General features: G+C 49.7%; 1 protein-coding gene across 5 annotated transcripts; it reads left to right on the forward strand.

Annotated features, from left to right (window-relative positions):
• On the forward strand, nt 1-24,006 carry DECR2 (2,4-dienoyl-CoA reductase 2). Of its 5 annotated transcripts, none has more exons than XM_034784016.1 (10): nt 1-462; nt 863-972; nt 2,399-2,467; nt 3,763-3,814; nt 16,428-16,563; nt 17,638-17,762; nt 19,280-19,373; nt 20,443-20,547; nt 21,374-21,562; nt 23,774-24,006. In XM_034784016.1, the coding sequence occupies exons 1-10, from the start codon at nt 16-18 to the stop codon at nt 23,806-23,808; spliced, it is 1,362 nt and encodes a 453-aa protein (XP_034639907.1). In that variant the 5' UTR covers nt 1-15; the 3' UTR covers nt 23,809-24,006. The 5 variants fall into 5 exon arrangements, with proteins under 5 accessions (XP_034639907.1, XP_034639908.1, XP_034639911.1 ...); XM_034784017.1 differs by having other exon boundaries at nt 21,374-21,591; nt 23,774-24,005; XM_034784020.1 differs by having other exon boundaries at nt 354-462; nt 868-972; nt 23,774-24,003.
• Nucleotides 24,007-26,472: the final 2,466 nt, after the last annotated feature.

Consider the following 26,472-nt stretch of genomic DNA (forward strand, 5'->3'; position numbering starts at 1 on the left):
CAGTTATTGCCAACGATGGACCCAGAGCTGCGCCTCTGCCGCCGGGCCAGGGCGGGCTCTCTGCTCAGTCTCCGCTGGAGGGGGGGTGTCTGTGCCCCGCCGGGGGCGGGAGGGGGCATCAGCCTGGCCTGGAAACCGGAGTGTGTGCTCGTGGCTAGGTCCTTCCGCCACGCTCTGGGCAGGCCCGGGGACACTACGCCGTGTGCCCCACTTCCCCACACGGCTCGCGGGAGGGGGCTCCCTCAAACAACACAGCCGCCACCACACCTCAGCAAGGCGAGCAGCGCGCATGCGCCTCGAGAAACACCCCACTCCAACGGGGAAGGAGGCCCGAGCGGGAAGACGAGCCCCAGAATGCCCTGTAGGACTACAAATCCCGGCGTGCCCTGCGTGGAGCTAGCTGGTGCGCAGGCGCGGTGCACTGGAGGTGAGAGAGATCTAGCTCCGGCTGACCAGCTTACGGTGGGTGCGAGGTGCGTCCCGAGCAGGCTTCCCCCGTGCCCCAGGCCAGGGAGCCCTTTGCTGGGGTGCGCGCCCCAGGCCAGGGAGCCCTTTGCTGGGGTGCGCGCCCCAGGGAGTCCCCCCCGGGTGGGGGTGCGCCATGCGGCTCCCCAGCCCCCGCGAGAACCCCTCACAGTGACGCGGCAGTACCCGATGGCTGGTAGCCAGAGAGGCCGAGGCTGGCGAGCGCTAGCGGGCTGGGGCAGGCTGGCATGGGCCGTCCGGGGTGGGAGGCAGTGCACGGGAGAGCAGGCTGGACATGTAGGCGGGCAGCACTGGCAAGGGGCGCGCTCCCCTGGGGCTGCCCCTTGCCCCTGTCGAGCTCGTGGCTTGTGTCTGACCCTGTCTCGCTCTGTTGCAGTGCAGGGAAGGCATGTCCCAGCCTGGCTCTGCTTGCCAGCCGCCGCCTGACGTTGACACAGATGACTGTCTCCAGGATTATTCTTACCTCTTCAGCCCGGATATCCTCAAGTGAGTGCAGGGAGAAGCGGCTATTTCTGGGCCCCAAACATCCTAGCTGTTCTCTGGCCCATGACCTGTACTAGTCAATGGTTATCTGTACTTTGCTCCTGTCCTGTGTACCATAACAACCCTGCCTCACGCCTTTCAGCCTGAAAAGTGGGAGAGGGTGTCTTCTGGGAGGTCCTCCCAGGAATTGTCTTTTTATTTAGGAATGTAGGATTTGTTATATCACAGCTGGCCACTGGTCCATCAGATCCAGTATTGTGCTTCTGGCCATGGCCAACATGATTCTCTTTATTTGTACAGCACACAAGTGTGTGTGGTCCTTCACATGTGGTGATAAATTAATATATAATGCTATTCATCAATATATCTTAAAGCTCTTTACAAAGGGTGGTCAATATCATTATCCCAATTTTACTGATGGGGAGACTGAGGCACTGTAGGGTGAAGTGACTCTCACAAAGTGACTTAGCTGGCTAGTGGTAAAGTCAGGATAGAATCCAGGTCTCCTGAGTCCCAGTCCAGTGCTCTATCCATTAGGCAATGTTTCTGCCCTATATAAATAGGGTAGCGTATACTCTACAGGCAGGGCTGTCCCTAGGGGAGTGCGGGGCCCAGGGCGGAAGTGATGGATTCGTCTCTTCCGGGACCGACCGCGACAGCCAATTGCACTGGTCAGAACCCCCCCTTCAAAGCCGGGGCCCAAAGCGGTCGACCCGATTCACCCTACCCAAGGGACGGCTCTGTCTATAGGTTTCTGCTGCAAAGATATTATGATCTAAATTTATGCTTCAGAGAAAGTTGACCCCTCCACTCATATAGCTAAAGACCTCTAGCCTACTGTGCAGTGCTGCATATGTGAGAAGGGATGTTCCTTCTGCCACCTCTGGTGGTCAGCTCATATCTTGAAGCTTGAGATTTAATTACTCTTCTCTTAACACATATAGATTCAGATTCCTAATGTTATTCAGCCCCTTGGATTTGGATTAACATCCCCATTTATAGATTTAAAAGTACTGTGTCATCAGTGAAGATGCTTGAGAACTGCCCTCTCTATGGAAGGGTTTCTGCAGACAGACAGATAGCAATGTCCATCTGCTATAGCAGCCTCAGTAGATTCAACCTCAGGAGTGTCTCGAAACTGACCCCTACGTTCGGAGTCTGGGACTAAGTATCCTGAGTATGCTATTTAACATGGTGAGTGCTAGTATCTGATCTGCTTCCTAAAGCAGCCCCCATGCCAACAGCCCACTGTCTAACTCCGGGGGGTAGGGTATTTGTTGCTTCCGTGAGATTGCTGTGCATGCACTTACTGTCACCACTGTGTCTTTGATCAGAATTGTTGCCCTCCATGACTGAGGCAGGGAAACATCTAGATGAATTCCATGTGTGAGAGTTTGGCTTTGAACGGCTTTACTTCCTCTGCCAATAGGGGCAAAGTTGCGTTCATCACTGGAGGCGGCTCTGGGATTGGATTCCGTGTAGCAGAAGTTTTCATGAGGTATGGATCTCTGATCTTCCATGACAGTTTTGTTCCCAGTCCACCCCATCTGCTTCCTCTACTTTCATATTCCCCAGCTTCCTCCATTTGTCGTTTAGCTGAACCAGCCCAGAGTATTTCCCTCAGTATAGCTTTTGTCTGATTCCTGAACTCGCCCTTTGGAAAAGCCTAACTTTGATTTTTGTGACTTTTCATTTTGCTGCTGGATCCCAGCTAGCTTTGTACATACCAAAATCTATTGAGAGAGGCCATTCTCTTGTGCTTTCCAGCACAGTTTTTCATGTTCAAACAGCTAGTGCTCATATATTTTCATAACAAATATCTTAAAAACATAAAGTAAAATCACTCATGGCATCTGTGCTGTATCCTTTGTATATTCTGATATGTATAGCTTGTCCAGAGAGGATCCATCATATTAGCCGGATGGATGATTGGAGGAATGCTTGTGTTCCATTCCTGTCTTTCAGATCCTGCCAGTTAGATTGTATCAAATGCAGACAGAGACTTCTCTGGTCATATTAACCATCTAACTTGTTTAAATCTCTTTACTTTTGTGCACTGAACGTATTGTTGGTGCTAAATTAAATTCTAATGAATGTCCGTCATTGCTGGCCATTCCTCTCTGTGCTTTCTGGACAATTTACTTTGTAATCTGGTTGCTCTCCAGAATAACTGTGTAATAGTATCTTTACTTTTGGTAACATTTGTAACAGTCTTCTAACTCTGATTTAATTTAACCTGAGCACGCTATGGATTGAACACTCTGAATTCGCTCCCATGCTGAGCCCTGCCGGGCTCTCTTTGCTACAATTTCCTGTTGTACTGTTTTTCGGATGATGAATCCCCTATGCACTGTTACTGATGCATAGATTTTTGGGGCCAGAAGGAAGCATTCTCATCATATAGTCTGACCTTCATAACACAGGCCAGAAGACCTCACCCAGTGATTCCTGCATCCTGCCTTTAACTTCTGTCTGAGCTAGACTAGATCTTTCAGAAAGAAAGAGGGAGCCAACTTACCTTTGCCAGATGTGCATTGTGGAGAGTGGAAGGCACATCATGAATAATACCACTTGCTCTCAAACACTATAGAAAAGAGAAGTGAGCTCAACCTGTCTCCTTCCCCTGAAAACACTGTGGTGAGAAATTCCTAGGCATTCCTGTGGCAGAGCTCAGCTTCAGGTTTACTAAGCCACTGTGGGTGTGACAATTAATCTCTGTAAAGATTTTGAGGTAGAGGAGCTGTGTGTGGTCTGTACGAGGCATTCAGTGTCCCTATTGGGGTTTCTTTGCAGGCATGGCTGCCGTACAATCATTGCCAGCAGGAACTTGCAGAGAGTAGCTGAGGTGAGTAGATGGGAGTCTGATGGGGCAGGAGCTGGGAAATCCAAGAACATTTTTGCATATTTCCAAAGAGACCAGAATACGATAGGGGCAGTAAGGCATGGTGGTACTAAACACCTAATGAACTCCACCCTCTTTTGTCTCCATGCACATCTCGAGGAGTATGGTCTGTTCCAGGCACCTCGGTATCTGAAAGATAACCGGTGAGCTGAGGGGATATGACAAGGAGTATTAGGATAAGGCTGAGCTAAGAATTCCTCTTGGTGAGATCTGTTGCATTTTGGATTAGTCTTCCAAGGGTAGTGGTGGAAGTTTCAGTGCTTGAGTTATTTACAGCAGGACTGGATGGAGCACTGGAAACAGAGCAAGGAATAATGGTCTCAAGTTGCAGTGGGGGAGGTTTCGGTTGGATATTAGGAAAAACTTTTTCAGTAGGAGGGTGGCGAAGCCCTGGAATGGGTTACCTTGGGAGGTGGTGGAATCTCCTACCTTAGAGATTTTTAAAATCTGGCTTGCCAAAGCCCTGGCTGGGATGATTTAGTTGGGGATTGGTCCTGCTTTGAGCAGGGGGTTGGACTAGATGACCTCCTGAGGTCCCTTCCAACCCTGATAGTCTATGATTCTAAAAGTCAATTGGAATAACACCACCACCCAGCTCTTATCTAGTGATTTTCATCCATAGATCTCAAAAGTGCTTTACAAAAGGGGTGGGGGGTTCCAGTATCATTATCCCCATTTTACACATGAAGAAACTGAGGCATAGAAAGGAAGTGACTTGCCCAGGGTTACCCAGTTAAACCAGAGGCAGAGCTGGAAATGAGACCCAGTTCAGAGTAGGGTCTAATCCTGTATTGGCTCCAGAGGATGGACTACCTGGGACCTAGCAGGGTTTTTCCAGTCACTACATGTTGTTTTTTGCATGATTAAAAGGCAGGTAAAAAGAATGAAATTCTAGAAAGTAGAGGAAGCAAAAGGCCTCTTAGGCCCTGTCTACACTGGTAAGTTTCTGTGCAGTAAAGCAGCTTTCTGTGCTGTAACTCCTGAGGTGTGTACACTGCCAAGCTACTTAGTGCGCAGAAACTGTGCAGTTGCAGCACTGTAAAAAACCACCCTGACAAGAGGCGTACAGCTTTCTGCGCCGGGGTTACAGTGCCAAGGTAGACGTAGACACCCTGGTCGATTACAGCGCTGCGATTGGCCTCCGGGCAGTGTCCCACAATGCCTGTTCTTGCCTCTCTGATCATCGGTTTGAACTCTACTGCCCTGCCCTCAGGTGACCAAGCATCATCCTCACCCTATAAAATCCTTTGGAATTTTGAAAGTCTCCTTCCTGTTTGCTTGGTGATGCGTGCAGTGGTCTCAGCGCATCTTTCCAGGTGACCATGCCTGCTCCACGCACTAGGCGATCCCCCACTTGGAGCATTGCCGAGCTGCTGGACCTCATCAGCATTTGGGGAGAGGAGGCTGTCTAGTCCCAGCTGCGCTCCACCATAGGAATTATGATGCCTATGGACAGATTGCATGATGCATGACAGAAAGGGGCCATGAGTGGGACACACTGCAGTGCAGGGTCAAAGTGAAGGAGCTGCGCAATGCCTACCATAAGGCATGGGAGGCAAACTGCTGCTCTGGTGCTGCGTCCATGAGCTGCCAGTTCTACAAAGAGCTGGACTGGGTGACGACCCCACCTCCACTGCGAAGGCCACTGTGGATACTTCGGTGGCTCGCGTGCCAGTCCAGAGTGGACCGAGCCAGGAGGAGGAAATCTTGGATGAGGGGGAGTGGGATCCAGAGGCAGAGGATGACTCGGAGGTCAGAGATGCATGCAGCCAGAAGCTCTTTTCTACCCCAGAGGAGGCTACCTAGTCACAGCTGTCGGATCTTGGCAAAGCACAAACAGGAGAGGAGGCCCCTGGTAAGTGGAATTGATTTGGGGAATTGCTGAAGCGAGTTGTTGGGGGCAGGAGGGTTGCAGAAAGCAGGCTTGTGTCTGTATGATGCGCGTACCACCACCTGCCTAGTCTGAGCGGCAGAACAGGCTGTTGATTGAGGCAGATTCCCATGAAGTGAGGGAATCAGAGATCTCCAGGAAACTCTCATGGAGATACTGGGCAATCTGCTGCCGCAGGTTCTTTGGCAGAGCTGCTTTGTTTCTTGCCCCATTAACGGTAGCTTTCCCGCACCACTCTGCCGTTAAGGGAGGAGGGGTGTGGAACATTGCTGCACGCAGGGGAGCCTCATAAAGGCCAGGGCAAAAGCCACAGTCTTGGAGAAGACCTTCCCTTGATTTCCTGCTCACCCTCAGCAGTGAGATATCTTCCATAATGCACACAGCCTGTGGAAAATGTGAGGACAGGAATGATTATCAGCCCTCCCCCACCTCCCACGGTGCTGTCTTTCCCCAAGAGCCACGTGCCTAGTGTACAGTAGGGTCCGGGAACACTGATTTACCCTGCCCCTGCAGCTACACACCATTTTGGGGATCTTGTGGCTCATGTGTGCTTGCCTGGGGTCAGCCAGTTAGTGACAGGTATGTAAATACTGTCTGTGTTTTTAAATCACTGAATCAGTGTATTGCAAACAATACTGCTTCTGTAAAATGTTGTGTTTTTGCTTCAGAGAGATGACCTTGGGAGCCCAGCCTCCCTCTTTATCGGCAGCTGAACGGCTGCACAGAATTAGAAAGCGGCCACGAAGAACTACGGAGGACTTTCTGGTGATGTTATCATGCACTATGTGGCCGAAAAATGGGAATTGAAGGAGAGGCGGGACAGCAAGAAGAGGGACCAAAAGGAGAACACGGCACGCCAGAATGAAGTCACGGAGTGGCTCTTAAACATTATGGAGTGCCAAGTGGACACGCTCCAGGCGATACTAGCTCTTCAAACCGAGCAGCTCTGCACCCACCCTTCCCTGCAGCTGCTGTCGCAAAATTCTTTCCCATGTGCCCCCCAGACACTGCCAACACGCTCTTATCAATCTCCTGGCTCCAGTCTGTACCCATGGCATTCCACTCCTCCCCCCTCACAGTCCAGCACTGTGGACTCCCACTACCCCCTGCACTCAACACCCATCCCTCTGCAGTTTGGCCCTGCTGAAATACAGTACTCACTGCATTGTACTCCAAAGTAGAAGGATGGATATGATCCCTGGACATACACAAATCTTTAACTGTCCTCGGACCCCCATCTCCTCCTGGTACCTTCCCTTCCCCATCCCCCTCAGTGCTGATGTGGTTTTTTTTGTTTGACTCTCTCCTCCAGTTGTTGTTTTTTAATAAAATAATTGTGTTGGTTTGAAAGTAATCTTTATTCTATTAATTGAAAATAAACAGCGCCATGCAGAGCAACAGATAGTTATCTTAAACCTCCATTGTAGCGTCTGCACCACTCACAGTCACCTCCTAGCATTACAACCACTGCAATCCTGAGCATAGCAACAAATATCAGTGGCTTTCAGCTTCAGATCACTGCCTCAAGGCATTCCTGAGGCCCCGCGACTCCCTCTGCCTTCCCACAGCTCTTAGCGGCAGAAGAGGAAGAGATGTTCTGTGGGATAGCTGCCCAGAGTGCACCTCTCCAAGTACCGCCGCAAGTGTGAATATGCTATTGCGCCGGCAGCTGACAGTGTGAACACACAACAGCGCTTTCCCTTCAGCACTCTCTGACCGGCGCTGTAACTTTGCCAGTGTAGACATACCCTTAGACTTGACTATGCATGAGGAAGATGCCCTAAACTGAATGACTTTGTTAAATTGAGCTTTATTTGTTTATTTCAATTGAATCAAAGCCTCCAGTTGCGAGTTGCTGATTTCCATGCAGATTCATAAAGTAACAGCAGAACATCTGATGTAATCCAGCATCCCCTTCACCCTGTGTAGAATTCACTGAAATGGAACAAAGATCCAGATAGAAACTGGAGAGTGAAGCGGTGTGACTGATGGACTGCTTAAGATGCAGGATTGCAAACCCCAAGCACTTGAAAAATCATGAGTTGGGCTAAAAAAAACCCTACCTGATTTAAAAAAAAAAAAAAATTTTTTTTTTTTTTTTTGGTTCTTTTTTGTATTTGACTTTTGGGCTCTGAATCTTTAGGGGCCACTAGGTTACATTTTCAAACTTTTCTCTGCAATTATGAGGGCTAGAAACTTCCTTGTAATTTATTTCTGTAATAAAAGCTGAGCGACTCATGAAATCACCTGATGCCAGGAGCTGGGGCTTGAAGAGAAACATCAAATGTTGTGGAACTTGTGCTAAAATTGCAAGAGTTGGCAACACGGCAAGTCATGGGCATGCATCAACCCATTCTGATGTGCACTTAATTGTTTGAAGTTGTGTGGGAGGGTGGAAAGACCAACAAATAAAAAAGAACATCCTGAAAGTCACAAACCCTACCTCTCCAGGCCAGGGGGCGTTGGCCATTCTCACCCTGCTCATGTGGGGGTGGGGGAAGGGGCACTGTGATGCTGCTGCAACTGATAAGCACACAGGCTCTGCCACCATCCTCATTTCCCTGCCTGCCCAACGCTCACTGGCTCCAGGTCCCTTGTACTCTTCCATGGGGTAGGGGTCGGGAATCACCACTTGGGTTTTCCTCACAGCAGTAGCAGCATGTGGGGCTTTGACAAAGCTGTGGCTCCACCAGGGAAGGTGGCGTGTAGGTCAAGGGCAGCCTGGGTATCTGTGGTCCACCAGCACCTTGCTGGCCTTCTAGCAGTCGTGTGCTGTACATGCCCTGCGGGATCTGTCCCTCAGCGGGGGGGGCTGGAGCAGGGAGAGGCTGGGGCCGCCGGACCTGTCTTGAGCATCAGGGACATGAGTCATAAATGTGGGGGCCCCAAACTGTGCTTTAGGGATTTCCTCCTTCACTCCTGGGACTGGCCCCATCCCCAGGAGTGGGGGAGAGCGAAGACTGGTTGACTCCTGCCCTGTGCAGTCTCCCAATCCAGCCCTGCCATGTGTCCTGGGGGGCAGAAAAGAGAGAAATGGTGTTGGGGGGAGAGGGATAGAAAGACACATGGGTGAGGAGAGAGATCAACGGGCTCAGGAGCTGCTGCAGGAACTCTGGAAATGGCTGGACAAAGAGCCTTCAGGGTTGAATGAGGCATGAGTGAGGGGTGTCACGCAGGGTATGGGGTGAGACAGTGATGACCTCATAAATCTGTAGTGGGATGAGGGGGCAGAGTCACTCTGGATGTGAAGGGAGACACTGACCTAAGAGTTAAGGGCCTCTCAGCCAAGCACCACATTCCCCCTCCCCTCCACGCCCCCTGCACACACGAGCTCAGGCCCCCTCTCATCCAGACCTTTCACACTACCCAAACTGGGCCCTTGGCCCTCCCACTCTGCTCAGAACCTTATTGATTATGGTGAAAAGCAGAAAGCCAGAGTATCCTTAATTGTAGGGGAAACCAGTCTTTCCCATCTGCCCATGCTCAAGAAATAGTTCTGCCCTGTCTCATCTCTCCTTCTCCTGGGTTCCTCACCACCTCTCCCAGGCTCTTGGGGACTGCAGCTGGGTCCCCTATCCATTCCCAGGCAGGAGCTGGGGGTGGGCAGAGGAGCCTAGTCCTGCTGCCCATAGGGGAGTGGCTCTTACTGCTCCCCAGCCAGCTCATGGCGAGGAGGGAAAGCTCCACTGGCCTTCTGCAGCAGCAGCCCTGATTGGCTGCCCCTCCCCTGGAGGCAGCTCAGTGGAGCAGGCAGCCAATCAGACAGGGGCTTCCCCCCCCACTCCCCCACCCCGGGAAAGGTGGAAATTGGGGCTAGGCAGGAGCATTTCATGTCATACTCAGATGGCTCCACCCCAGCACATCGCTGACTTGGGGCAATGGGGAGGAGAGGGAGAGGCTCCCTGCTATCAGAGTGGGGCTGCCCAGCCTCCAAAGGCCCGGCCTACCTTCTCGTCATTGGCTGCAGCTCTGGAGGGGCGGGGCACAGGCTCTGCCTCCCCTGGGCCATCACACAGCTCCTTGGGGTCTCCCAGCCTTGCTGCTCTCTTGGTTTCCTGCTCTCCCTGGCTATGCCCATAGATCATTTGTTCTTTCCCCTTCTTCCTCTGTTCCTACTGGCACAGTAGCTATGTATGGGGTGATGGAGTCCAATCGTGCGAGTGATGTGACAGAATGTGGCCTTGTATTCACACCCTACACACTATTGTAATGATCTTTGTCCAAGGTGTCCAAGGCACACCTTGGGAGGTATCATTTGAAAACTCATAACTTGATGATCAGTAACATGCATAAACTTTATGAACATAAGCTGATGTCATGGCTGTCCTGTGTTTCCCAGATAAGTCTGGGAAGTGGCTAAACCAGTTTCTCTGAGACAAAGGGCAAGCTGATGCCCCAGTCAGGTGTCAACAAAGCTGATGGGCGATGACCTATGAAGTGGCCATTGCTTGGTAAGAAAGGGGGGGCAGGGACAAAGAGATCTGGATCTTAGCACAGAAACAGCACAAGGTCTCCTTCCTCCACCAGCCCCTGTCTCTTGGTTCTCAGCTGGAAATGCTTTTCAGAGAGGGACTGAAACTATAAAAAAGAGGGACAAACACTCAAAGAGACCCCTCCTATCTCTCCCTGTCCATCTCACTCTTTGCATCTGAGAAGACAAAAGAAGCAGCTGTTGGACTCTGTGGGAGGGGTCCTGACCTGACATTTGGCCAGCAATGTTGTTTGTGGCATTGCCAACCCCAACAGTTCAGAAATCATGAGTCAGACCCACAAAATCATAAGATTGGCCTAAAAATCATGAGATTCTTGTAAAAGATTAAATCGTGGGGTTTTTTAGTCCACCTTTGGGTTTTTGATCTCCCCCTGCCTACTCTCAGAGGATCTGTGACTAGCACAGTACTGCCTGTTCTTGCATATTTATTGAAAGGAAGAGGATTTTGGCTCCTACTGGAGGAGCTCTCTCAATAGTACAAAGAGCTCTTACCTTTATGCAGTTATGGAGCACGACCTTCAGGGTCCACTTTTTATCTCTTGCCCGCCCAGGCCATGGCAGTCACCTGTTCCCATAGCTGCCAAAATGTTTGCAGCTGCATGCAGGACATTTTGCAGCAGTGTGAAAAAGTCATTAGTCTCACCTAAATGGTCCCCTGCCACTGTTTGTGGGGGAGACAGCTACATGAGGGACATTAAAGACTCGCTCACTGATGAGGAACATCACACATGGAGCTTCACAAAACGTTACTTCCCCCCAATAGTCTATGAATGCCCCATACCTTTTGTGGCTCTATTATTGCCTCATATCCTGCTGCTGTCCTGCAGGAAGCCCTCACTCAGGACTGGGGAATGCAGAGCAAGACGATGGAATTTTAACTCTGCCTTACTCCTGGTCAGAAGCAGCAGCAGTGCCTAGAGCAGAAAGGAAAACCCTGGGGAAATGAGAAGGAGGTGCTGGTGAAAGCTGAGCTCCAAGCAGCTGCCCAGGGAGGCATTATACAGCCCTGGCAGAAGAGGTGAATTGAAGTGGCTCCCCAAAACAATGTGCATCCCAGGGCAGTGGGAAGAGGTGGGGGATGGAGGGCTCAGCCAGGGCAGTGAGATGAGGTGGTAAGAGGCAGAGAAGCTTATTTGACAGCAGGAGCCCTGGGCGCCCGGGGTGGGCTGATAGCAATTTCTAAGTAAAATTAAGCCTGACTCTCAGAGTTCTAAGGTGAGCTCATGAGCCAGGCTTAATTTTACTTAGAAATGGCGCCTTTCACGACTAATTGGCGAGCGTTGGCATGTCTGCTGTTGGAAGCATGTGGTGAAAAACTTTTGCTTTGAATCTAATATAGTTTGTTAGGCTAGGCACTAGAAATGTTTTTGTCTTTATTTTCTTGTAACCATTTCTGACTTTTATACCTCGTTGCTTGTACTCACTTAAAATCTTTCTTTTTAATTAATAAACTTGTTTTATTGTTTAATCTAATCCAGTGCGTTTAACTTAAAGTGGCTGGGTAACTGTAAGGTAACAAGCTATTGTATAAAGTGACAAAGAGTCCTGTGGCACTTTATAGATTAACAGACATATTGGAGCATAAGCTTTCGTGGGTGATGCCCACTTCGTCAGACGCATGTGGTGGAAATTTCCAAAGGCAGATATAAATATGCAGGCAAGAATCAGTCTAGAGATAATGAGGTTAGTTCAATCAGGGAGGATGAGGCCCTCTTTTAGCAGTTGAGGTATGAACACCAATGGAGGAGAAACTGCTTTTGTAGTTGGCTAACCATTCACAGTCTTTGTTTAATCCTGAGCTGATGGTGTCAAATTTGCAAATGAACTGAAGTTCAGCAGTTTCTCTTTGGTGTCTGGTCCTGAAGTTTTTTTGCTGCAGGATGGCTATCTTTACATCTGCTATTGTGTGTCCAGGGAGCTTGAAGTGTTCTCCTACAGGTTTTTGTATATTGCCATTCCTAATATCTGACTTGTGTCCATTTACCCTTTTATGTAGGGATTGTCCAGTTTGGCCGATGTACATAGCAGAGGGGAATTGCTAGCATATGATGGCGTATATTACATTGGTGGATGTGCAGGTGAATGACCGGTGATGTTGTGGCTGATCTGGTTAGGTCCTGTGATGGTGTCGCTGGTTTAAATATGTGGGCAGAGTTGGCATCGAGGTTTGTTGCATGGATTGGTTCCTGAGTTAGAGTTACTATGGTGCGGTGTGTGGTTGCTGGTGAAAATATGCTTAAGGTTGGCAGGTTGTCTGTGGGTGAGGTCTGGACTGCCTCCCAAGGCCTGTGAAAGTGAGGGATCGTTGTCCAGGATGGGTTGTAAATCACTGATGATGCGTTGGAGAGGTTTTAGCTGAGGACTGTAGGTGATGGCCAATGGAGTTCTGTTGGTTTCTTTCTTGGGCTTGTCTTGCAGCAGGAGGCTTCTGGGTACATGTCTGGCTCTGTTGATTTGTTTCCTTATTTCCTCGTGCGGGTATCGTAGTTTTGAGAATGCTTGGTGAAGATCTTGTAGGTGTTGGTCTCTGTCTGAGGGGTTGGAGCAAATGCGGTTATACCTCAGCGCTTGGCTGTAGATGATGGATCGTGAGGTGTGTCCGGCATAATACATTTGGATTGTCCAGGAGAGTGCTGAACAGTACAAGACATACATTTCTGGGGGGAAATCTGGGATGGGAGTTGTTGGGGTCCCCTGGCAAAGGTAACTAAGGCTGGTAAAAGCCAGAGTGTAACCCATGTGTGGCTGGCAGGCTGCAGGTACCCACAGACGCTCAGGATGTGGCTTGCCTACTGAAAGATTGTTTGTGATCGGCCCAGGTGGGAGTCATTGCAGCAAGTATTGAAGGGACCCAAGATTGCAGCAAGAGGGTGACACAGCCCCTCACTGGTCTCGATTGCACCCCGGCTTATCACAACTGGCCATTCAGTTTCCACTTTTAGGTTTATTACTTTTGGGCTGCTGCAACCACACCTTTGTATTTACCAGAGCAAAGTCTGCCTTGCAATGGAATGGGGCTGCTCTACACTGGGAGTTTACATCGGCAGAGCTACCCCTCAGGGGTGTGAAAAATCCACATCCCTGAGCAACGGCGCCATGCTGACCTATGCCCAGATGTGGGCAGTACTAGGTGAGCAGACTTCTCTTGACTTAGGCCTCAGTCCTGCAATTGGATCCTCATAGTGACTCTTTATGCTTGCATGGAACTTTATTGTGCCTGTGCAGACCTGATGGCATGATTGGGGCTTCATATTGTAACTTTGTCAATAATGAGATGAACCTCTTTAGATCTGTGAGATTCTTGGAGGGTCTTAGATATTCTGCAGTATAACAAGACTTCACACAAAAGGCAGAGTGTTTTGTTCTGTAAACCATTTTAAACGCCAACCCTCTTTTTATTCAGTTTCCAGGGGCAATCCTGGCAATTACAGGCCCGTAAGCCTAACTCCAGGCAAATTGGTTAAAACTATAGTAAAGAACAGTATTGTCAGACACAGAGATGAACACGATATGTTGGGGAAGAGTCCACATGGTTTTTGTAAAGGGAAATCATGTCTCACTAGTCTATTAAAATTCTTTGAGGGGGTCAACAAGCATGTGGACAAGGGTGGATATAGTGTACTTAGATTTTCAGAAAGCCTTTGACAACGTTCCTCACCAAAGGCTCTTAAGCAAAGTAAGCAGTCATGGGATAAGAGGGAAGGTCTTCTTATGGATCAGTAACTGGCTAAAAGATAGGCAACAAAGGGTAGAAATAAATGTTCAGTTTTCAGAATGGAGAGAGGTAAATCGTGGTGCCCCCCAGGCATCTGTACTGGGACCAGTGCTGTTCAACATATTCATGAATGATCTGGAAAAAGGGGTATACTGTGAGGTGACAAAATTTGAAGATGATACAAAACTACTCAAGATAGTTAAGTCCAAAGCAGACTGCGAAGAGCTACAAAAGGATCTCTCAAAACTGGGTGACTGGGCAACAAAATGGGAGATGTAATTCAATGTTGATAAATGGAAAGTAATGCACATTGGACAACATAATTCCAACTATACATATAAAATGATGGGGTCTAAATTAGGTGTTACCACTGAAGAAGGAGATCTTGGAGTCATTGTGGATAGTTCTCTGAAAACATCCACTCCATGTGCAGCAGCAGTCAAAAAAGCGAACAGAATGTTGGGAATCATTAAGAAAGGGATAGATAATAAGACAGAAAATATCCTATTGCCTCTATATAAATCCATGGTACACCCACATCTTGAATACTGTGTGCAGATCTTGTCATCTGATCTCAAAAAAGATCTATTGGAATTGGAAAAGGTACAGAAAAGGAAAACAAAAATGATTAGGGGTATGGAACAGCTTCCATATGAGGAGAGATTAATAAGACTGGGACTTTTCATCTTGGGAAAGAGATGACTAAGGGAGGATATGATAGAGGTCTATAAAATCATGATTGGTGTGGAGAAAGTAAATAAGGAAGTGTTATTTACTAATTACGCAAGAAGTAGGTGTCATCTGATGAAATTAATATGCAGCAGGTTTAAAACAAACAAAGGAAATATTTCTTCACACAACACACAGTCAGCCTGTGGAACTCTTTGCCAGGGGATGTTGTGAAGGCCAAGACTATAACAGGGTTCAAAAGAGAACTAGATAAGTTCATGGAGGATAGGTCCATCAATGGCTATTAGCCAGGATGGGCAGGGATGCAAAACTATGCTCTGAAGTTTCCCTAGCCTCAGTTTGCCTGAAGCTGAGAATGGGCAACAGGGTATGTATCACTTGACGATGACCTGTTCTGTTCATTCCCTCTGAAGCACCTGGCATTGGCCACTGTCAGAAGACAGGATACTGGGCTAGATGGACCATTGGTCTGACCCAGTATGGCCATTCGTATGTTCCAGGTTGTTGGCCTGTTTCCCAATTAGATGCTCCTGTGTGGTCCTGCTAACCCGTATGATAATGATGTCTATTGAAAGCATTTTTTAATGGGTGCCAGTTCTGTGTTTTCTGCTGGAGCTTTGAGTCTGCCTTTTAGCAAATGGCTTATGAGAGATTCTCTGTGAGATTTCTCTGGAGACTTATTCGTGGGAGGAGGGTGGAAAGAACACAGAAAGACCATACCATAGTCAATGTGGCTCAAGAGGCACTGATGACTCTTACTTGGCAATGAAACAGAGGAGTTAGAGATGAAAAGATCTAGCAGCCCAGCCCTAAGGGCCCGAGCGGGGTGGTATCCTGCGGTATCGTCTTCCGTGCTTTGTCTGTTCCAGTTCAAATGACACTGGCAATGACTCTTTCCACTGGCAATGACTCTTTCCACAGTCTGGTAGATCTCACTGTTAGGAAGCTTTTATTGAGACTACATTTTACTTTACTTAGTTTCATTCTATTGCTTTTAATTACATCCCCAGCCTAAGCAATTCCTCTCAATTTCACCCATCAGATACTGCTGACTGTTACCACATCCTCATTAGCCATCGCCTAACCAAGCTTAAATTTTAGCTCTCTCAGTCCTCCAGTGTAAGCCAGTGCCTGCAGCCTCTATTATTTTTTGTTGTTCTCTCTTGGATCCCTCTAATGTGTCAATATCTCTCTGGTAATACAGTGCCCAGAAGTGAACACACATTCCTGCTGTGATCTGTCCAACAGAGCCTTGATGTAAACATCCCACGCACTCAACAGAGTAATTTATCAAGTATCAGAGGGGTAGCCGTGTTAGTCTGAATCTGTAAAAAGCAACAGAGGGTCCTGTGGCACCTTTGAGACTAACAGAAGTACTGGGAGCATAAGCTTTCGTGGGTAAGAACCTCACTTCTTCAGATGCAAGACTTGCATCTGAAGAAGTGAGGTTCTTACCCACGAAAGCTTATGCTCCCAGTACTTCTGTTAGTCTCAAAGGTGCCACAGGACCCTCTGTTGCTTTATACAAGAATCACTTCACTCTCCACCAAAATGCAGCTGCCTCTGGGGTGGGATATGGCAGCTGTTTAACAGCACAATCATATGACAGGAGACACAAACAGCTGCCCCAGGTCACGACAGGGACAGAAGGTCCTTCTGCCTGATATGTCCTTTTGCTGATGCGAGAGTATGAGTCTCCCCTCTGATTCCTAACAGCAGGAGGTAGGACTGGGATCCCTAATACAAAATCTTTCTCTCTCTTTTCCAGGCTGCCAAGAAGTTGGAGGCTGCCACTAGTCAGCGATGCCTGCCTCTTTCTCTAGACGTCCGGCAGCCCCAAACCATCATGGCCGCGGTGGACGAGGCTGTGAAAGAGTTTGAACGAATTGACATCCTCGTTAACAGTGAGTTGCTTGCGAAGCGGGGGAAGTGACAGGATTTTACAAACCCGTGTGTTTCAGGGAACAAACTCATCACCAACTGAGGGTCAGGAAGAAATTTGGCCCCCCCCATGGAGGCAGTGTTCTGTTAACGTCTGGGTGCATTGCTGGCATGGGTACCTTTGTCTGAATGCTGGTCACGCTGGAAACAGAATGCTGGACTAGAAGGCATATTGCTCTGTTCTGGGTGAAGCTTCCTATGCTCTCACTGCCCTGTGGGAGCCTGCAGTGCCAAGTGACATGAGAGGCTGGGAATACTGGGTCCCATAGAGGTAGTGGACTGACAACTGTCTGCCAGAAAATGAAGTGCGGAAGGGGGCAGTCAAGCCTCATTCCCAACCCAGCAGGTTCCCCACTCATCTTTGTTTGACTCTACCCTGTTCTGTATCACCCACTTAAGCAGCAATTCAAGCAGTCCCTTCTTGGCTGATCTGGAAATTGATTGCAGCCAACCCTTTGATACCCAATTGTCCCAGTAGCGTTCTTCCTCAAGAGCCAGGGGTGGCGATGCCAGGGGGCACCCGGGCACTGCTCTCTGAACAATGAGCCCTTCACCCAGTTCTTGGGACATACTCAACTACTGTATATAGAAGTGTATCCCTGCCTAAAAGGTCTGTGCGCAGCTGGCTGCTCTGCTGCTCCAGCGAGCTAGGGACTCCAAAGCAGGAGCTGTAAGTCTTTGGGGACTTTCCTGACACAGCAGAGGCCTGAGGGGCACTCTTAAAAATGTCCTTTGCTAACTAAAGTGGGGGCAGCTAAGGCAAGTTACAGTGCCCCACCTAAACCGAGGAGCCAGAAACCATTAGAAGTTGCACTGGGTAGCCTGTGTCAGTGTGGCTCTGGGTTGGTAGACTCGAGGCAGATTGCGTGTTCTCTATATAGTGAACAGTTAGGAGGATTGTACACGTGCACACACACCCCGTCCCTGCTGCGGAGGAAGGGAGGGAGCAGCACCCGATGCCCACCTGGTAATAGATCATAGCAGTCTCACTCCCCCGCTCCCCACTGACTGTGCCCCTGGATGCTCTCCCTCTCCAGATGCTGCTGGTAACTTCCTGTGCCCAGCCAGCGCTCTGTCCTTCAATGCCTATAAGACAGTGATCGACATAGACACCCTCGGCACCTTCAATGTCTCCAAAGTGCTCTATGAGAAATACTTGAGGGTAAGTTCGTCCTACACCAGGGGACGCGCTGCTGGGAAGTCCATCGTGTTGATAAGAGGGCGGGGGTTCGCGTCCAACCATGGATAAGCTGTTAATAAAATCCTTGCTTGTTATTATAGCGTTAAACAGTTACGTGTGGTCTGGAGTTCGAGGGCATGTTATCACCAGTGACTCCCTTTGTACCAATCACCACTGAAAAATCTCTTTAACCTTTTATTAAAACACAGCGAAAGCATTTGAAATGTAAAGTATTAATTGTAACCTGTTCCTTAGTCCCTTTCCATTCAACTGCAGAGAGTCTTTTACGGGGGAACCCCCCATTTGCCAGGTGTTTAGATTGGGGGGTGGAGGACAGGAGGAGAGAGAAAGGGTTAGCTTTGGATAGTCTATTGAAGTCCAATCCTGTTTCCTTTGGACAAAACAAGACGAACACGTACTTGTATCCATCCTTTCAGAAAGCAATTGCAAAGATCCTTTTCCTAGCCCATTGCTCTGACCACATCACCCCTCTCTCTTTCCATCACTCCCCTGGCTCCCTCTTTTCTAGTGTATCAAACATACGCACTTGCCTTCACTTCCAAGGCCCTGCTCAGCCCAGCCCTGCCCCACCTGTCATCTCTCATCCAGTATCGAAAGGCTGATTCCAGCCTGCAGCGGACTTACGATGGCAACCTCCATCGCCCACTTGTTAAACTTTCCAACAAGCCCCTTTGTGCTTTCTGCCAGGCTGCCTCTCCTGCTTGGGAGGAGCTCCCCTTAAACACCCCCAAAGCCGCCTCCTCCTCCTCCTCCTCCTCCTCCACCAAACCCCTCCTTAGAACTCTCCTTTGCCATGATGCATACAAAACACTTGACAATGATTAGGCTGCTGGTGTGCTAAGACCACAGCTGATCATGCTGATTAATCTTGTCTCATTGGCAGCCCCATCTTATATCACCTCTCTGTCTCCTCGTGTCTTTCCTGTACCTTCCATCCTTGCAGCAGAACCTTCCCCCGACACAGCCATTCACCTGTGACAGTGAATGTGGTTCAGACGGCCTCTAGAAAGTGGCTGCCTGCAAAATGTGGGTTATACGTAATGCTGGGGAGAGGGTGACCTTGACTAAGGAGAAGTAGATGGAGGGCGACGTGAGCCAGTGAAACACTGATTCTCTTTCCCATCCCAAATCCTTCCAGCTCCTTCACTTTTCCTTGAGGCCTCTAATCTTCTGCCATCTCCGGCCTCCTCAGGGTGCTTATACCTTTCTAGAAACGGGCTGCAGATTGTGCTGGAATATTCCAGCCCAGCCCGGAAGGAGAGCCGTCCTATGCAGATCCCAAGCAGGGAGGTGTTCAGAGAGTCAGGCAGAGATGGCAGAACCACAAAAGTTGGGCAGACAATTCCCATTCCTCACGAGACCAGTTTCGCCTTCAGGGTATTTCTCTGGTCAATCTGTTCCATCGCACGCCCAGGTCCTGCTGCTCCAACAGACGATATCTCTGCTCTGTTCCCTAACTCCCTGTCTTGTTTATCCAGGACCATGGCGGGGTTATAGTTAACATCACAGCGACCTTGAGCTACAGAGGGCAGGCTCTCCAGGTGCATGCTGGGACAGCCAAGGCAGCTGTAGGTACAGTAAACACACCTGACCCATTTGGTTCCTTTCTGTGTCTTTTCAAGCTGCCAAAGCCCAGCCAACTTACTGGTTCTTTCAGAGCCTCTGATGGAGAGACTTGGAAGAACAATACTGGGATCTTGCATAGTACTCCCCTTAGTACAGATAGGCTGAGTCAAGCCCAGATCTCTGCAGCACCCTCCCTGACCAGGCTAAGAGGGGTCACTCGGCCTGGCTTAACAAGTTATTCCCCCCTTGTGCAGTCTCTGTACTTGCCGCTTTCCAGAATGTGACATTGCAGAAAAATTGTGGTGACACAGGATGATGCATTCTGGGATACCACCAGCAAACCGTGATTGTGCAGAAAGGAAAAATAACTGAAAGGGGACTAATGAAAGCTGGTTTGACTGTGCACCCCCCCCCCACCCCACACACACACACACACACCGCCTGCGATGGAGCCTTCCGCAGATCGGTGCCTAAGCACCAATCCAAAGCCCACTGGACTCAGTGGGAGCATTTTCACAGACTTCAGTGGTCTTTGGATCTGGCACTAAGTGACTTGCCAGGGTCACACTGAGCTGGTGACAGAGTTATGTTTAGAACCCAGGCCTGTGCTGGGCTCAGTCCAGCAGACCACACTATGCTGCCGGTCTCCGCGGCTTGTTAATGCCAGATGACGTTAGTCATATGGCCTGTGGGACAGATGCACAAACTCACACGTTGTCAGGGCGACTGCTGGGACCAGATGGCAGCAATAAAAGGTCCTCCGTCAGCAGGCAGGCACAGCTCCTTGGAGGGGGTATCTACAGAAGAAGGCCAGCTGCTTCCCCAGCCCTCTGCTATTCCAGCTCTGGATACACCATCCCCTCCACAACTCTGCCTAAGCCCCTCAGTCCTGACCCACAGGACCCTCTGCTAGTCAATCCCGACCATTTTCACCCCTTTGCTTTTCAGACTTACACCCCCCGCCTGGCCCCGCCAGTGTCTCTCGCTCCGACCGGCAGCCCCCTCTATTCGCTCTGAAATCCCTTCACTGTTGTTGCTCTGTTTTTCATTCTGCTTTGAATGTCCTTCCTCCCAGATGCAATGACCAGGCACCTGGCAGTGGAGTGGGGGCCCAACAACATCCGTGTCAACAGCCTGGCACCAGGCCCCATTGCGGGCACTGAGGGATACCGGCGGCTCGGTAAGAGGCTCCTAGAGAAGTCCCCAGGTAGAGGCTTCTCCTGAGAGCTAGGGCTCTCTCTGATTAGTGCAACTATATGTGTGTAAGGGGGGAGTTTAGATGGTGTACCAGCCCCCAGAGCTCAGAATGCTGCCTCTGCCATACCCTGACCAGTGTCTTGCTGCAAGCAGCTAGTGTGTGCCCTGATGCTTGCAGGCCCTCTCTTGTGGTGAAGCTGGGCTGGGACTTTGCACCACCTTGTTAGTTTACCCTGTGGCCACAGGAGCTTAGCCGCTAAGATTCTCACCCTGGATGCTGTACAAAGGCTTGTTTCTTGCACTCAGTGATGTCCTTGCAATGTCACACATGTGATCTAGCACTGCCTGTGCTACCCTAGTCAGCCCCAGCCTACTGTCTTGTTTATGAAAACATTGGCTATATTTCCATGATAATTTAAGAGACCGTAAAGGTGATGAGGCCACCTAATCCACCCTCCCGGCTGCAGGATTGTTTCCTCCTCTGTATTCTTCAGGTATCTGTCCTGTCCTAAGCAAGGGGTTTCCACCATCTTCCAGGGGAGGCTGCTCCCCAGGCTAAGAGAGCTCCTTGGTAGAACTCTTTCTTTCTCTTCAGGCTAGATCTTCCCTTCCCCACTCTCCTCTCTTTGCTCATGTATGTTTCTGCATCTGCTCTAGTTTCTTAGTGTGGCTCCCATCACTGTAGTATCTGGGCTCCTTGTAGCCCCCAAACAGTCCCAGCCAGTTTCAGCCTTTTGCCCTGGGTAGGAGAACAGCATCCTGCTGGATAAAGAGCCCGAGGACCTTAGTTTGTTTTGTTCTCTCTATAGGTGGCGCTCATGCAGAAGCGGACAGCTACTTGGATACAGTGCCCCTCCATAGGGCAGGGAATAAGACGGAGATTGCCCACAGTGTGCTGTACTTGGCGAGCCCCTTGGCATCCTATGTGACTGGCACAACCCTGGTGGTTGATGGGGGGAGCTGGCTGACCTCCCCTAACAACTTCCCCGCACTGTTGGGTATTGCATCACACTCTGCTAAGCTCTAGGTGACGTGTATTTTCCCGTCTGTGGGACTAGATATGCTGTCCGGGCTTAATGTCTGAACACCTCTTTATGCTGCAAGCAAACCAGTGACATTGGCAAAAGGGGGTTGTCCCAGGCGTGGTACATTCACAGTGAGTGCGTTCTGGGTCACAGGCACTCAGGGTTACCATGCACTCGTCAGCAGCTGGCATGGTAGCCCTGGACTTTCCCTGCCAGGCAGGGGTTGGGGCTGTGTGGCACTGGTCAGTGGTTGGTGTGGACCCCATGCTGCTGTTGGTCACTGCTTTTCCTCTCAGTGCCTCCCCACTGCACATCTGGTTAATAGCGGTTACCATTTTCCTGGTGCTGTAGTTAAATGGGGTGAGGGTGGCGTCACATCCCAGAGGAGCCTCTACCCTTCTCGTGTAGACTTTCCAAGATCAGCAGAATGAAATACCTTGTGCTGTGGTGATTCATATGCAGATTATTCATAGCCCAGGGCCACAGGCCATGGGTGTGTTTGGCTCCCAGGTGTGTGGGACCTCTCCAGAGGTCCTGAAGGCTTGCAAAAACTCATCTGGGATACCTCCCCTGCCCAAAGAGTCCCAGATCGACAGCACCAAGTGTGGAGGTTCCAGGCTAGGCTTCTTGAGAGAAGACTGGGCAAATAGTTAGGAAGTGCAAATGTATGGTTATTAAATCTGCAATCTCCCAAACACCTTGCCCCATTTCCCCATCTCCCTCCCCAAAACCCACAGGGCAGGGCCACGTGGGAGGAATTCCAGGCCAGCTGGTTTAGTCTGGGCACAATTAGAAAGCGTGTGTGTGAGAGGGCGCACGATGGAGCTCTGGCCAGTTCCACCAGTGCAGGATCTGCCCCCAGGTGTTCAAAGAAGGCCAACCCATGTAATACAAAGTGGTTTAAAGGACAATGGCACCAATCTGCCAGGACGGGCTGGTGCATGCTCGCCCATTGAATTGGGTGCGTCATTGGCAGTGGGAATTAATCCTTGGGCCTCTGGATCTTAAAGCAGGAGCGGCACTGGCTGAGCTAAAAGGCCAAGCTCTGTCAGCCAAGGCTGAAGAAGGCTCATCATCCACTATATGTGGCCCAGCTGCACTGGGGGGGATGGAGCCCCACACCGAGTGAACTGCCTACAGTCACAGAATGCCCAAGGAACTATTAGTTACAGCTGGAGGTGGCAGACCCAGGCTCGCCTGACTCAGAGCTGGGATTTGGACCTGCGTCTCCCATGTCCCGGGCGATGAGCCCTGATTGCCAGGCTGCAGAGTCAGTCTCCCTTTGGCCCAATGAATATTTTGTTATTTGTACAAAGTGGAATAGCTCCAAGAGGAGAGATTAACTGACTCTTAGTGGTTATGAGCTGTGCTGGTGGGTGGTATCTCTCCCTCTGTCCTCCACAGGCCGCTCCCAATTTCACAAATCATTTTGGAAGGTCTTGGTCGAAACAAAAATAAATTTGGAAAGCTCTAAATGTTTGGTGAAAAAGAGCTGTGGTTTTCCAGCCAGCCCAGGGCTGTTCATCTGGCACCTGTAATTAGCACCATTGGCCCCTAGAGAATGTCTGTCCTTGCTAAGTAACGAGGTGCCTTTTCCCTGTGCTCCGACTGCAGGCTCACTGTGCAGAGACATGCGCAGGTGTCAGCCTCCCCTGCCCCCTCTCTCCATCCTAGCCCTCTCGCACCTTGCCAAACCCATGGACTGTATAGTTGCATCATGATTTTCAACAACCCAGATCAGAGGCACACAGGACTAATCAGAGACCCACACAGAAGTGTCCCCTGTTTAATTCATAATGTTATTTAACCAAACAACACACCAACAGGTGGAAGGGATGGGCTTGTCCTGTCTCCAAGGGCCCACATTATGGTAATCAGAACCCACGTTAATTAACAGGCTTGCCTGAACATTTACTCTGTATTCAGAGTATGGGGAAGGTGCACTCTGTTATTCATCCCAAAGAGGTTTAAGCCGTGCTTTAAGCACAAGGCTTAAAGCAGCCTTAACTGTGGAGCTGCCTTGGCACCTCCGCAATAAGCTACTGATGTTGTTTGAATGAAGGGGCTCCCTTCCCCCCCCCAGCCCCACCCCCCAGTGCTCTTTTTGAGCCCTGCCTCAGTCTAGGCCAGTCCACGATGAATTTCACATCCATTTCATTCCCTGACTTCTATTCTGTCTTACAGATCATTGGGCCATGGAAGTGAAGAAAGACAAATGATGGACGACCAGGGACTGACAGACAGGACACTGAGCAAACACTACGGCTTTGGACATCCCTATGACACAGGGTCAGGGGCCAGCCATGACCTCTGGCCATCAGCCATTGGGATCACCTCACTGGGGCAAAAGTGAAAATGGCAAAGTTGAAGATTTAGTGTATGTCTTGGTGGGTGGGGGGTGTTAGCGGGGGGAGGTGGGGGGGGGCCAAGTTTGCTCCTGATTTTATATTTTGAAGCTGGTCTAGCAATAGGTGCAGTGCTGGTGATGGGTCTGTGAGGGGAAAGGCAGGTTGCTGGAACCTTGCTCCCCTTCACTGTGCTGTTTTCATTTCTGTTACATCAAACTCCTTGTTTCTCTGCTGAATTACCTTGGTAATGCCAGAGAGCAGTCCTGCCACCCCTCTGTCTTGATTCCCAGCTGATTTTTCCCAGCTTTAACCTATAAACTGCTGATATCTTTCCACATCACTGGTTGATACTTTCATCTGGGCAGATGTTCTCTGAAGACGGGCGTACCAGGTAGTGTGTTGCCCTTTCTCGTTGCAGACTCAGTTCACTCCCATTTGAGAGCTGAAGGCAGCAGTGATCTGCTCCCAAAACTTGCACCCAGCTTGCAAACTGATCTCTCTGTGGCACATGCCGCCTGAGGCCAGCCCTGAATCTCCATTCCCCTCCTGCACTTAGATGGACTGGTGACCATCCAGAGTGTGCACTGTGAACAGGCAAGAGTCCATATTAAAAATTAAAAATCGCCCTCAGCAAGCTGCAAATGACCACCTCCCACTGATAGCAGCATGTGCCCTGCTACCGTTCATCCTGCCGGGGATGTGAGCCAGATCACTAGCCCTGCTCTACTGGCACGGCCTTCTGTATGCTCCAGCTCTCAGAAGTGGTATTTAGCAGCCCAGACCCTTGCATTCTGTGGCACCACAGCACAGCAGGGGAGAGACTCTGCAGCAGCTTCACATACACTGTGTAATGGTGTTACTGAGTTATGAAAACAACCAGTACAATGTCTACCACACTCCTTGTGCGATTCACTAATGGGCCTTCAGTCTCTGGGTGCTAACGTGCCCAGAACGCCCATTCATCTCCACTAGAGTCATAGGTGCTCAGCACCTTGGAAAATCAGAGTCTGTGAATTTTTATTTTTATTGTACTGCAGGTCCATGTCTCACCAGTGCATCATTGTCCTACAGATGTTGGGGGCAGCCAGAGGTTCTGGCAGTTGGGGAATGTGCAGCAGGCAGTTTGGGCTATAGGATAAGCGCCCAAGCCAAATGATAAAAAGAGTGGCAGTGAAATAGTTAACTTGGGCACTGGAATCTTAATAGTGTAAATTTCAAACTCACCACTGAGATGGATGGGGCAGTTCACACCTTTCAGCCTGTGGTTTCAGGCTGCCTGCACACTCAGGCAGACAACACGTCAGTTACACTCAATTCACATTTGAAAGGCTTTCTTTGCAACCAGAAGAACTAAAGAAGCTTTGCTGTTTATTTAAGCTTTGTTGCTAGAGCAGGATTCTGCATTGTGAATTGGGCCCTGACTGCGGCAATTAGGGTATATCCACACTTGTAACGCTACAGCATTACAGCTGCAGCAGTTCCGTGTGGACAACAGCAACTATCTGCTGATGGAATCCAACTCCTGTGAGGCAGGAACTAGGGCGACAAGAGAACTCTGCTGTTGACCTAGCGCCGTCCACTCTGGGCTTAGGTTGGCTTAACTGCGGTACTCAGGGGTGTGGCTATCCTGATGTAGGTTTTCAGTGTAGACTGGCCCTTACAGACAGTAACTGGTCCTGTTGCCATCCTGTGGGTTAGGTCTGGATTATCAGCCCCATTTCACATGTGAGGATACGAGGCAGAGAGAGGGAAAGCAACTTGCCCAAGGTCACTCAATGCATGAGTGTCAGATCCAGCATTAGGACTCCCTGAGCAGTTCCTGATTCCTAGCCCCGTATTTAAACAGCTAGAACACATGGGACACATCTGGCTCGGGATAAAGAGGTTACAACAATGGGAGGTAACTTGCCAGCCAGCCAGTGGCTTGTCCTTGCTCTGACTTACTTGGAAACAGCAGGTTTAGAATTCTAGTTGTAGTTCAGCAGCCAAAGAGAAGGGAAGCACCTTGAAGGAGAGGCCCATGAGGGTGGTTTCTTTGCCTGCCTGTAGTGGGTCTTTGGCAGGATCCCATATGCCTGTAATACATCAGCGCTTTAGGTGGCTGATCTAGCAATGGGTTGTATCCCACAGAATATTCTAGCTTTTCCAGATGTAAAACTGACCATTTCTTTTCTGGTTGCCCCAAATCTTCCCTAATGTCCAAAATCAGAGAGGGAGATTTGAAACAAGCGTATCCTGCATCTAATCCCATCTCCACTAGCTCCGAGACTTTCCCAAAAGTCTCCTAGGCCCAGATCCACAAAGCTAGTTAGGCTCCGAACTTCCACAGAAACCAACAGAATTTAGGAGCCTGAATACCTTCATGGTCTCAAGAGGGGTAGCCATGTTAGTCTGAATCTGTAAAAAGCAACAGAGGGTCCTGTGGCACCTTTAAGACTAACAGAAGTATTGGGAGCATAAGCTTTCGTGGGTAAGAACCTCACTTCTTCAGATGCAAGGCACGAAAGCTTATGCTCCCAATACTTCTGTTAGTCT

This window comes from Trachemys scripta, chromosome 10 (assembly GCF_013100865.1).
Source record: "Trachemys scripta elegans isolate TJP31775 chromosome 10, CAS_Tse_1.0, whole genome shotgun sequence".
NCBI lineage: Eukaryota > Metazoa > Chordata > Testudines > Emydidae > Trachemys > Trachemys scripta.

What these genes read in the sequence shown, in the direction of transcription:
- DECR2 (XM_034784016.1), top strand. Translation starts at nt 16, where the DNA reads ATGGACCCAGAGCTGCGCCTCTGCCGCCGGGCCAGGGCGGGCTCTCTG. An exon ending in TCTATGAGAAATACTTGAGG is followed by an intron (nt 17,763 to 19,279) that starts GTAAGTTCGTCC and finishes TTGTTTATCCAG; the next exon opens with GACCATGGCGGGGTTATAGT. An exon ending in GACAGCCAAGGCAGCTGTAG is followed by an intron (nt 19,374 to 20,442) that starts GTACAGTAAACA and finishes CCTTCCTCCCAG; the next exon opens with ATGCAATGACCAGGCACCTG.